Raw genomic sequence first — 12719 nt, forward strand, 5'->3', positions numbered from 1 at the left:
GAGAGATGCCGAGCGCATCCTCGCCGCCCCACCCAGAGCAGTGGGCTGAGTGGAAATCTGGACCACCGCTTTGTTGGCGAAAGAAAACAGCAGCAGCATCACTGTTCAAAGGAATCACATGGGATGTTCTGCTATTTCCGAAAAATAAAGAGTCAAAATGTAATTCGCAGTAGTGCAGACATGGGATATATGTGGTGTAGGCTTGGTTATTTGCTGCTGAGCTAGCTGATTTCTAGCTGATTTCCGTTCTTATTTCTAAGACACTATGGCTAAGCAGTATGATGTGCTGTTCCGACTCCTGCTTCTGGGAGATTCTGGGGTTGGAAAAACATGTTTATTGTGCAGATTTACTGACAACGAATTTCATCCGTCTCACATTTCCACAATAGGTAAGACCGACTCATTCTTTCACGTCTTGCATTGTTTTGAGCATGTCACCGAATCATTTTTAGAAGCCTATTATTTTGTAAAAGCTCCTGTTATAGCCTTTTTTTTGCTAAATGTATGCTTTGTAGCATTCATATATATATATATATATATATATATATATATATATATATGGCCTGCTAAAGATAGCATTTCTAGTGCATTGTCTACAAGCTCTGTCGGTGCATGATGAATAAAAGCAGCAACTTGGCCAGTAACCTATAGCCAACAAGATCAGAACACACAGTTTAGTAAAATGACAGCTTTAAGCTACCTCTTCAGGTTGCTGGATATCCCACTCAGTAGGCCCATTTCTGGCAGGAAAAGCAAGTTTGGTTGTTTGGTAATAACACTGTAAGCTGTGCTACTTCGGATTGAAAGAACCAGTTCACTGTTGTATTTGACTTGTATTGATGTTGTAAATTATAATAACACTGTTTTTATCAGTTGATGAAAGCATGAAGTGGCATTGATTTGAATTAATTTGGTCTGATGACAATCCCATACCACCACACATGAATTGGTCATGGTCATTGGTCTGTGCACCACTTCAAGTCTAATTTCACCTGCTCCTCATTCTTGATCACAGATTAGCCCTTTCTCTATAGAGTGCAGTTGGACTTTCATCCAATGTGGACTGGTATATATCCATATCTCCATAGTTACAATTCAGGGCATCACCCCTGAAAAGCACTTGGCAGGCTTATATGGAAGCCAGTGAAATAAGATTGGAGGAGTCTTCACACCTAGCAAGTCTTACTGTATCTATATTCTGTAAAGACAGTGTTTTTGTTTTGCGACTGCTGATTGAGCTGAGCCCATTCGCCTCATTATGTACAGGAAGTCACTATTGTTTAAGATATTTTGCTGTATTAAAGCTGAAACAAAAGCCTAGCACCCTCCCTTGTTGCATTGATTTCCAGGCGGATAAGTACTAAGTGGATTTGTGTACTAAATGTGTGTGTAATTCTAAACAATAGCACCCACAACAACAGACACAACAGGGATTTGTGGGATTCAATACATTAGTTACCTTGTCATTTGGTGAAAAATGATTGTTGAATTACACGAATACGGCTACAATTTAATGCGTCTTCTACGCAACTGACTAAGGCACATCACTGGACAAATTATTAGTCACCTCAACCACTAAAACAAACCATGGTAGTAACTCATAATACAAATTGTAAATTGAAACTCTTCAGCTTCTTTAATTAGTTTGCATGTACTTGTGTGGTTGTTTTTCCTGTCGGTAATGACTTGCCTTCATGCAGAGCACTGCTAGAAGGAGAGAGCCCTCCTGCAGACAAGGCAGTGTATGCATTATCCCAGAGTCTCTCACTGCTCCCTCAGTGTTCTAGTGTTCTAGAATGTTCCAAATGTCTCTTTGGCTTCCGCAGAGTTCTATTTCTCCAGTGTTGTTGTTGTTATTCTTCTTCTTCTTCTTCTTCTTCTTCTTGTTCTTCTTGTTCTTCTTCTACTTTTTCTTCATGCTCAGTATTCTGTAGTATTTCTTGGTCACAGAGTGCTCTGAGAGACCCTTTGCCCACCAGGATGTGTTATATCGCATGTACTGCTAGGTTTTATTTATGTCAACCAGGATATAGTGGATACACTTATGTTAAGGTTAAGAGGGTGTATGCATATGGTCCTAGGCTGCAGCCGGTGTCCATTCATGTGCCTGCATTAATATCACAAGACTCTAAGGAGAGTAGAAAAAAAACGAGAAGGCCAACAGAGAGGTAAAGGTCAAGAGTGACCAATAACGCCAGCACACATCACTCTGAGAATCAATACATCATTTCCGGGGGGGGGGGGGGAATAAATTCTCCTGTGTTCTCAGTCATAGAAAGTTTTATGACTCCTGCAGCTGGCCATACAGTGGATCATGGCTGGGATAGTGTATATAAATTAGTTTCAAGAGATCTTGTTTGATTGTATAATTTTATATGAGTTCTGATACCCTTTGGCGCACACAGTCACTAATTGGCCATTTAGTCAGCCCTAATTACCTAATTTTTACAATCTGGCCCTGTCACTGTTTTCTTGAGAATCCTGCAATCTACTCTATTCACTTCAGCTGCCATATTGGTCAGTTTGACGTAATTGGTGGTATGAATGTGCCCGTGGGGGGGGAAAAATAAATTCTCCTGTGTTCTCAGTCATAGAAAGTTTTATGACTCCTGCAGCTGGCCATACAGTGGATCATGGCTGGGATAGTGTATATAAATTAGTTTCAAGAGATCTTGTTTGATTATATAATTTTATATGAGTTCTGATACCCTTTGGCGCACACAGTCACTAATTGGCCATTTAGTCAGCCCTAATTACCTAATTTTTACAATCTGGCCCTGTCACTGTTTTCTTGAGACTCCTGCAATCTACTCTATTCACTTCAGCTGCCATATTGGTCAGTTTGACGTAATTGGTGGTATGAATGCGCCCGTTGACTCCAATGTTAAAAGTTCACTATAAAAACATCACTTCAAGAACCAAAATAGTCAAAATAACAGACTGAATACACTATCGGGATTACAAACTCATCATTACCAGTCTCCGATTGTTTTTCACTGCCATAGTTTTTGTGTTTGGAAATAGCCTGTTATTCAGCCTTTTATTTTGACTATTTTGGTTCTTGAAGTGGTCTTTTTAAAGTGAACTGTTAACATTGGAGTCAACAGGCACTTCCGCATCCATGCCACCAATTAAGTCAGCCTGACCAATATGGCAGCTGAAGTGAATAAAGCGAATGGAATGGCGTGTGTGTGCCTGTGCGTGTGTGCCCGTGCATGTGTGAGCACATTGTGTGCCACCTGCTGGCAGCTGTGGGTAGTGCATAGTGCTAGACCTTTCCAACCTGTCAATCACATGGAGAATAATGACCAAAATGGTTGGCTGATTTCTTAAGACCGCACCCCTTGCGATAATGCCGCCATGATGTCCCACAAACAAAGCTTGTCTCGCGTTGTTGTGTTCATAGATTAGACATTAGTTTGCAGAAAATTGTTCTCAGATGCACTTGGGGAACGTGCGGTAATGATCAGAGATATCCAGTCTGTGAGGCATCTGTGCCTTCCGCATAGATCGCCAACACATAGCACCAACTTTGTCACCTGCTCCGTCCAAAATTCAAATCTCATGGATATATCCTTTTGTAAAATAGTTCAGGCCTTTCTGTAGAACTCTATTAGACACAGTAGTGGCATTTGACAAATAACATACAGCAATATTGTCAGGAATCCTTGAGAGAATCATTAGGTATGTGCTGTTCAGTGGATATTTTAGTGAAGTGCTGCAAAGCTTGTGGGGTTTAGCAACATTAACTAGGGGGGCGGAATAGGAATAGGATCTATTGGCCATTTAGTCGAACCTAATTGCCTAATTTAAAACTCTGGGTCTGACACTCTCTGCTTGGGACCCCTGCCGGTACCCGTGCTAAATATGAACGCTGTCAGGCCGATGATGTCTGGGGAAAATGGAAACAACATGGAGATACAGAGGTTCTCTCTTGCGTTAGAGGTGTTAGATAATCTATGCAGTATAGCCTAATCTGATATAGCCAATGTAATCTGATAATTTGGCTAGATTTATTGACTTTAATTGACAAGATTTTCAAGCACATTCAAATCACAGCAGAGATTCATGTAGCAGTTAAAAGCTACATGGTCAGCAGACAGTTTAGTTCAGTCTCTGAGGCTAGCCCAAGGCTACTGTCAAACACTAAAAGTTAGACTGAGGGATGTATCAATGCCAGACGTACTGATGGATTTATAACACTCCAGCTCATAGCCTGTGTTTGTAGACACAGTCATACACAGATTTTGTAGAATTCACATGACCAGATCCATTGACATTGAGTAGTAGAATCCTCTGTCAACTCATACAACTAACTTCCCACTAACTATATCAACAGAGTCACAGTACATCTTTTGAGCGTCTGTAGATCATCAGAGTGCAACCTATTTTACCATCTCCTATCCCCCGTCAGGCTCCAATCGCACCCCACCCCCCACCCCCCACACGCGCACGCACACACACACACACACACACACACACTGCTGTAGAGATGATTTAGTGATGATATTTAATCATGCCACAAACTTTAATCTCCCTCCTCACCTGAGCAGTCTTTAAATGGATTGGAGCGAGGCCCTGGCTGTCATATATAGACTGTGAGAGATGGCCAGAGCCCTGCCCTTGATCATGGCTTATTAAGCAGCCATCCTCGCAGTGCTGACCCACATACGTTATAGTCTGGGACTGCCTGGGACCTAGACGCAGGTGGGATAGCTGACTAGGGGGGGGAAGAGGCTCCAGGACACGGCTTGAAGACACAGATACTTAAATTATACTCATCCGAATGTTAGCCATGCGGTATCCCCCCTCTCTGTCCTGTGCTTTCTATTGATTGCTCCAGTTTGAGCTTCTAATGGGAAATGCTTGCTTTTTGTCCTAGGGTGACCTGCAGACTGCTGTTAGGAGTGTTAGGAGGAGAGACGCAGACAGGAAGGCAGGAAGACAGACAGACAGACGTACGGAAAGGCAGGCAGAAAGACAGACAGAAAGAAAGACAGGCAAGCAGAAAGACACACAGGCAGAAAGACAGACAGATAGCCAGACAGGCAGGCAGGAAGACAGCCGGACAGGCAGGCAGGCATCCATTGCACAGCTTGACATGTCACTTATTTAATCCCAGGGCCCAACAGCCAGGTTACAACAGGCTCAGACGCATCCAGGTTTGTAGTTTGTACCCATTAGCCCCTACACAGTCTTTCCCACCTTGCAGATTGTGGAACACTGCATTGTCTAACTAGAAAGTACATTTCCTGGAGAAAATGTGAGGTGGGCTAGGTGCCGCAGCTGTATGTAACAGCTACTGCTAGTACTACTATGGACCAGGCAATCTCCATGCACCCACCGGCGAAGATCGTGTGTCTCTAGGCCACTCTGGGGCTGAGTTGTGGGGCCTGTGGCGTGGTGGCGAGACTCCACCCCCTCAGGTCAAAGCCAGTCGAGGACAGTGTACCCCTCTCTGGGCCACCTACCTGACTCCACCGGTGAAGACCGTGTGTCTCTAGCCCACTCAGGGGCTGAATTGTGGGGTCCGTGGCGTGGACAATGGTGTGGTGGCAAGACTCCGCCCCCTCAGGTCAGAGCTGGTTGGGGACAATGTACCCCTCTCCGGGCCACCTACCCGCCCCTACCGGTGAAGACTGTGTCTCTAGCCCACTCAGGGGCTTAGTTGTGGGGCCCGTGGTGTGGATAGTGGTGTGGTGGGGAGACTCCGCCCCCTCAGGTCAGAGCCAGTCAGGGACAGTGTACCCCTCTCTGGGCCACCTACCTGACTCCACCGGTGAAGACTGTGTGTCTCTAGCCCACTCAGGGGCTGAGTTGTGGGGCCCATGGTGTGGATAGTGGCGTGGTGGTTAGACTCCGCCCCCTCAGGTCAGAGCCGGTCTGGGGCAGTGCAATGACCTCCAGGCAATCTCCATGCACCCACCAGCAAAGACCGTGTGTCTCTAGCCCACTCAGGGGCTTAGTTGTGGGTTCTGTGGCGTGGATAGTGGCTTGGTGGGGAGACTCCGCCCCCTCAGGTCAGAGCCAGTCAGGGACAGTGTACCCCTCTCAGGGCCACCTACCTGACTCCACCGGTGAAGACCGTGTGTCTCTAGGCCACTCTGGGGCTGAGTTTTGAGGCCCGTGACGTGGATAGTAGCGTGGTGGCAAGACTCCACCCCCTCGGACCACAGCAGGTTGAGGGCAGTGCAGTGACCTCCGGGCAATCTCCATGCATCCATTGGCGAAGACTGTGTATCTCTAGCTCACTCAGAGGCCGAGTTGAGGGGTCCGTGGCGTGGTTAGTGGCGTCATGGTGAAGCTCCGCCCCCTCACGTTCTAGCAGGTCATGGACAGTGTACCCCTCTCCGGGCCACCTACCTGCGCTCACCAGTGAAGACCGTGTGTGGCGAGACTCATCCCCAGATTGTTTAGAATACGAAGGTGTGTGTGTGCGTGTGCGTGCGGGGTGGCTGGTTTCTTCCTAAAGTCTACAATGATCTCTACTGTCTTGAGAGCCTTGAGCTCCAGATTGTTTAGAGTTATCTAATCTGTATTATACAACGGTATAGATCCAGTCCATTGTCTCTATTGGTCAGTTTGCATTCCAGCCGTGGCGATAACCACGATGGCCCCACGCTAAAATGGAATGTTCGCACATCTTTTAATATCAATCCACCTCTTATTAGTAGCCTATATTGCTTCCAGATCAATGTTTACAAAGATGTGCTGTAGCATTGTCATTGCCTGGCAACGTTCCCTTTTTCAGCGGAAGTATCCGCAAATTATTAACAAATAGTACCATTAAAAATACATTTATTTAAAGTTCGTATTGTCTTTCTTTCTAAAATATTGACGGATAAATGTGGCAACCGTTGTATAAAAGCATTATGGAACTCGAAGCCGTGGAATGTTACGGATATTGCCACGGCTAGCCGTGGCGATATCCGTGACATCCTACTGCTTCTCGTTACATAATGCTTTAACATTCATCTGAAGGTAGGAATATAATGCTGTGAACTGTCACCATAGCAACCACAGCGCAGCAGCACAGCTCTACAGCACCAAAGCACAGAACACACAGAATTCACTGACTCACTCGCCATACGTTTCAATGGGGAGCGCAGTTGCCGAACAAATCGTCACACAGCGAAAACTATAAGTCACACAGCTTAGATACTTACATTATACAACTCAGCACAGTTGTGTGAATATTGTGATATATCATATGTGTATGAGCTGTTAAAACTGTAGGCATAGCGACAAGTTAGAAAAACGGTAAAAATGCAAAATTAACAGCTCAAAAGTTAGAGTGCAGTGCCATACATTTCAATGGGGAGCGCAGTTGACGAACAAATTGTCATACAGCGAAAACTGTAAGTCACACAGCTTAGATACTTACATTGTACGAATCAGCACAGTTGTGTGAACATTTTGATATATAATATGTGTGTGAGCTGTCAAAACTGTAGGAGTGCCAGCAGTTTACAAAATGTGTGAATATTTTTAAAGCAACTGCTGCCACCACTCTAAAAACATAAAGTTACTGAACATTCCAAAAGCAGTTTCAAGCAGTTTAATTGGGTCAAAAAAAAAAAAAAAGTTACATTTAAAAAAAATATATATAAAAAAAAATCAAAACTCTGAATGGATCCGATAAATAGCTAAACATCATGAACATTTTAATGTTTGAATTAAGTTTCTAGCACAAAGTATGAAGAAGTAGTTAAGGAGACAAAAAGTGGGGAGAATAATAATAAAGAAATAGTGGGAATATTCTGCAAGCTACCCCACCTAATTAAGTCGCTATATCGGAAAGGAAATGGTTTTTGGCTTCATTGTTACGGCCTCAGGGTGACATTAGGGCTGTACTGTGTCAGCTCCCTTGGCCTCAGGAATTTATTTCTTTACTTTTTTTTTTTTTTTATCTTGTGAGGATGTAAGATTGCCCCCCTCCCCCAGTCTTATCCTGTGTACATTTCTGTTTTGTCACTGCACAGTATTGTCCCAAAGACTGACAATGCTATAATGTCTTGCTGCTAGAGACAGATATTATACAGTACACTATGCCTTATGTTTAGACATCCTTTCCCCTCTTGTATGGCAGAGAAGCCTTTGATTATATCCTCCACTCCACTCTCAGGTCATATAACGCGTGAATGATTGCTGAACCTATCTTCACAGAACACTTGAGCGCACTGCTGTTAAACACAGAGGGAGGGAGAGAGAGACTGGGCTTTATCATCATCCTGCACACTCTCCTCTCAGCCCCAGGCGGAGGAGGCCAGCGACTGTGACGCTGGCCTTTCTCTGTGTGTCACCAAATGCACTCTAGTCGAACAGGATGCCCGCTCCACTGTGTTAACGGGGCCTCTCACTGAAGTGAACTTAAGAGTAGCAGACCTTTACTGAACCTGAACATTAGCGGTGCGTCTGTCACACTGGGGACACAACTGAGGGGAAAGCACAAGCACCCGCATGCAAACACGCACGCACGCACGCACGCACGCGCACACACACACACACACACACACACACACCTTTTTAGACCTTCCACCATTTAACTCCCTCTATGGAGTTTGGAATCGATCAGTCACAGGCACCCCTTCACCTCGTGTAAGTAATGGTTTGTAAGTCTAGCTGCTGAGGTTCAGGTTAATTGGGTTGAACTGGATATTGATCTGAGTGGCGTTATCTGGCTCCTGAGACAGCATGTAGCTTTTCTTCCACCTGGTTCACATTAGTCTAAGAGACTGTTACCATATGCTGAGGAGGATGAATGAATGGGAGAGAATTGTAACACTGAAAGAAAGACAAAAAACACAGAATAAGAGTATCATAGTTTTCTTTCCACATCCACACTTTCACTCTCTTGGTCTCTCTTCTCTACTCACCCAAACCCTCTCCTCCCTGACCTCAACCCCCCCCCCCCCCCCCCCCGCCCCCCACCCACCCCCGTAATCAATACAGTCCAGATCTAAACTAGATTAAGACTCAATTCACTGAAACCAGTCAGTCCTTTAACTCAATCTCTCAAAAGGTTGATGGGTGTAGGATGAAATGTAACTGAGCTTTACTACAGAGTGCAAACTACTAGACGTTTTCTGAAAATACATCTGCATACTCACTGCATACGCACCACATTCAAACCAGTGACATGCTATGAAATGCATGATTGATCTTTTGAAATATCATCAGGTTTGACAGTGTTATTGATTTAAGCAATGAACCACTCGAGGCTGTGTGTTATAGTGATTTTATAACAGCTAGGGGGCGTTGTTAGGCACGACGCTAAGCGGAGTTAGCTGGTGTAAAATCACTATAACACACGGCCTCGAGTGGTTTATTGCTTTTATACAACGGTTACTACAGCTATTAGTGTAAAATAAACACACAGCAATATAAAATATTAACATTTATTCAAAACGAAGCATCATTCCCTCAATTTCGCCGAGCAAAATAGTTCCTCTAACAAATGGGTTGCCAAGCAACAGATGCATTGAATGGAATGTTCAGTTGTTTTGAAAAAACGATAGGCCTATAATGCATTGGATCAAATGGGAGACACATTAATACTGAAAATGGAATGATATGCGGTCCCAGGTGTGTGTTACAAAGTAATTTAACACGGCTTCCAGCCAATCAGAATCAAGAACCATAACTAACCTTGTATAAAAAGTATTTTAACACGGCTTCCAGCCAATCAGAATCAAGAACCAGAACTAACCGTTGTATAAGTACATTTAGTTGGCACCTATCATTACACATTGCAAGTTGAGAAGCCCATGCACCTGAGAGCAGGCAATGAATTCAATTGAATGAATGAATTTCATTGCCAATGCGAGGCTACTGTCACATTTGGTACCTGCCATGGAGAAATTTTGTATGATGATGATGCAAAATTCTACAAAATGTCATGCGTGTGTTTTTTGTGTGAAATATGTCTCATTTTAAATATAGCAAAATATAAGCTGTCCCTGTGTCAGTCAGTATTATTAAACTGTTTCTGGCTCTACAGGAGTGGACTTCAAAATGAAGACTCTAGTCATAGATGGCATCAAAGTACGGATACAGATATGGTAAGTAGGCTATACACACTACATAGCTATAGCTTCAGAATAAGCCTGCATACTTGGACTCATACTGTCACGATTGAAGCCAGTTAGTCGTTACCACATACAGTGCCATCAGTCCCATGCTGTTTACTGTGCTAACCTTTTACAGATACACTACACCAGTTCTGTCACCAGTTCTGTCAAGATTAACTCTGCAATGCAAAATAATTAACTAATACTGTATACAACCTCAAAGCAACAGCACCTGCCAATTGTATCAAATTAGGAATTATAACATAAAGTCAGAGGTTTATCTGAACAATGTGATGAAGACAAAGATGCTCTGAATGTGTGTGTGTGTGTGTGTGTGTGTGTGTGTGTGTGTGTGTGTGTGTGTGAGTGAGTGTGTGTGTGTGTGTGTGTGTGTGTGTGTGTGTGTGTGTGTGCGTGTGTGTGTATGTGTGTTATATCCTCTCATCAGGGACACTGCTGGACAAGAAAGATACCAGACCATCACTAAGCAGTACTACAGACGAGCGCAGGTATCTGAAATGTCCTCTCCCTTCTACTTAGCTTACAAGACCCCAGAATAACATAACCCTACCACAGCATGGCTTTGAGTCAGCTGTCCGACCGAGGTGTCTCCCCCACATGTCCACAGGGAATCTTCCTGGTCTATGACATCACGAGCGAGCGATCCTTCCAGCACATCATGAAGTGGGCCAGCGATGTGGATGAGGTGAGGTCAGGGGCTAGAGGTCAGAGGTCACTTAGTCACTCTTGGGGCCACAATGACAAAAAGGGTCCCATTGTCCAATCGACTTGAGTGTCTTGTGGTGTAAATTTCAAACCAGGGTAGGCAAACTATGAAATCATAATTCCACTGACTAATGTCAAACATGCATGGGTAATTTAAAGCAGGCAGTATTGAAATCTGCATCCTCATGGGATAATTCCATTTCTTTTGATGATACACTCAAAGGTGCTTTTCTGCTGTCCTCTGTCTTTAAACAGGCCTCCTCAGTCTGTACCGCTTCCGTAACTAATTTCCGAGATCATTTTCTGTCATTAATTAAGTCTCATCCTTTCCAGAGATGAGTCGGCCTAAGAGGCTTGTCTTGGCACGCTCTACCCTTGCTAATATCTTTCTGACTCCCTTTCTGTTACCCACACCTCTCTCTATCATTCCCTCCATCTCGCTCACTCTCTCTCGTCCTCTACCTTCTCCCTCTCTCTCCCTCTCTCTGTCTCTCTCTTCGTCATCTCCCCTTCTCACTCTCCCTCTCTTTTCCTCCACCCCCCTCTCTCTCTTTCAGTATGCTCCTGATAAAGTGCAGAAGATCCTCGTTGGGAACAAGTCTGATGAAGAACAGAAGAGACAGGTCGCTACAGAGCAGGGCAACAAGGTGGGTCTCTGTCCCAAAGTCCACTAGGTAGCCAATCCCCAGCTGAGTTCCTGTATGGCTATCCAATCACCCACTGAGATACTGAATGGCTATCCAATCACCCACTGAGATACTAAATGGCAATGACCAGTCATAACCAAAGGCAGTATTGTTGTTGTTTCTCCTGCAGCTGGCCAAGGCTTATGGAATGGACTTCTTTGAGACAAGTGCCTTTACCAACCATAACATCACAGAGGTGAGATCTGATTGTGACTATAGCAACTATTATCGGGACTCTCGAGGTTGATTAAATGAACCAAGATCATCCACTAGTCTTGAGTGACTTATGTCTGGGAAAAACTGGCATAGCTAACATAGTAGACTTATGCCGGGCTCACACTACAGGATATTTAAAATCCTAACCAATTTCGAAATCGGGTTACATCACGCACATAAGGAGAATCTTAACAGATATTCTTCTTGCGCATCTCAAACAAGCAGACACAGCAAGATTTGAAAATAACGGCTCAGCACACACTACAGGATCTTATCGTGCCCGAGGGAGCAACGAACCACTGGTCTCGCCGTCTCACTTGTAAAGTCAGGACGTAATAATCTTAAATATCAAACATGTTTGATATTATCGGGGCCACCCCGATGGGTCTGCGAGCCGATCGGGAGGTATAAGATTGGATCTGTAAACCCCTCACATTACAAGATAATCTGGGCCGATCATCGGCCCCGACCAACGTTCCAGACCAGATTTCTCCTCCGATTGTCGGGAGGGGTGAATCGGGGATAAATCGGCCGAAAAATCTTGTAGTCTGAGCCCGGCATTAATGATCCTCTGTCGGTTACCTTGTCTGTCTGATGTCTGTCTGTACATGTAACCCCCTCCTACTGTCTCAGTCCTTCACACGATTGGCTGAGCAGGTGCTGCAGGCCAATAAGAAGGACCTGGATCTTTTGCGGACGTCTCTCACTGACGAGCTCAACCTCACCGCCCTGGAGGAGGAGGAGGGCATCTGTGACGGTGCCACTGACTCCAATAAGGCCTGCTGGTGTTAAGGACAGGAAGTTGATGTCAATCAATTGCTGACCATCTAAGCTACTAGTCACCAGTCACAAACCACAACAATGCCCCTACCACTTGGATGTGCATTGTGCTGCAGATAGGAAAAGATTAGCTTATTGGGGACATAGTTATATCGCCTTTTTGCTGGCTGGATATACTTATGAAAGATTTAGTTTTGAGCAACTGGCAAGTTTTTAAAAGGGGAAAACACACGTGTTTTTT

The 12719-nt window shown here is 44.5% G+C and overlaps 1 protein-coding gene across 1 annotated transcript; it reads left to right on the forward strand.

The window, feature by feature from the left end:
- Positions 1-265: 265 nt before the first annotated feature.
- rab15 (RAB15, member RAS oncogene family) lies at positions 266-12490 on the forward strand (the record flags this gene model as incomplete). The annotated part of the gene is made up of 7 exons (XM_084439302.1): positions 266-389; positions 10001-10061; positions 10519-10579; positions 10699-10776; positions 11354-11443; positions 11613-11678; positions 12332-12490. 7 exons carry the CDS (start codon positions 266-268, stop codon positions 12488-12490), a joined length of 639 nt encoding a protein of 212 aa, XP_084295428.1.
- Positions 12491-12719: the final 229 nt, after the last annotated feature.

Source organism: Borostomias antarcticus (assembly GCF_949987555.1).
Source record: "Borostomias antarcticus genome assembly, chromosome: 6".
Taxonomy (NCBI): Eukaryota; Metazoa; Chordata; class Actinopteri; order Stomiiformes; family Stomiidae; genus Borostomias; species Borostomias antarcticus.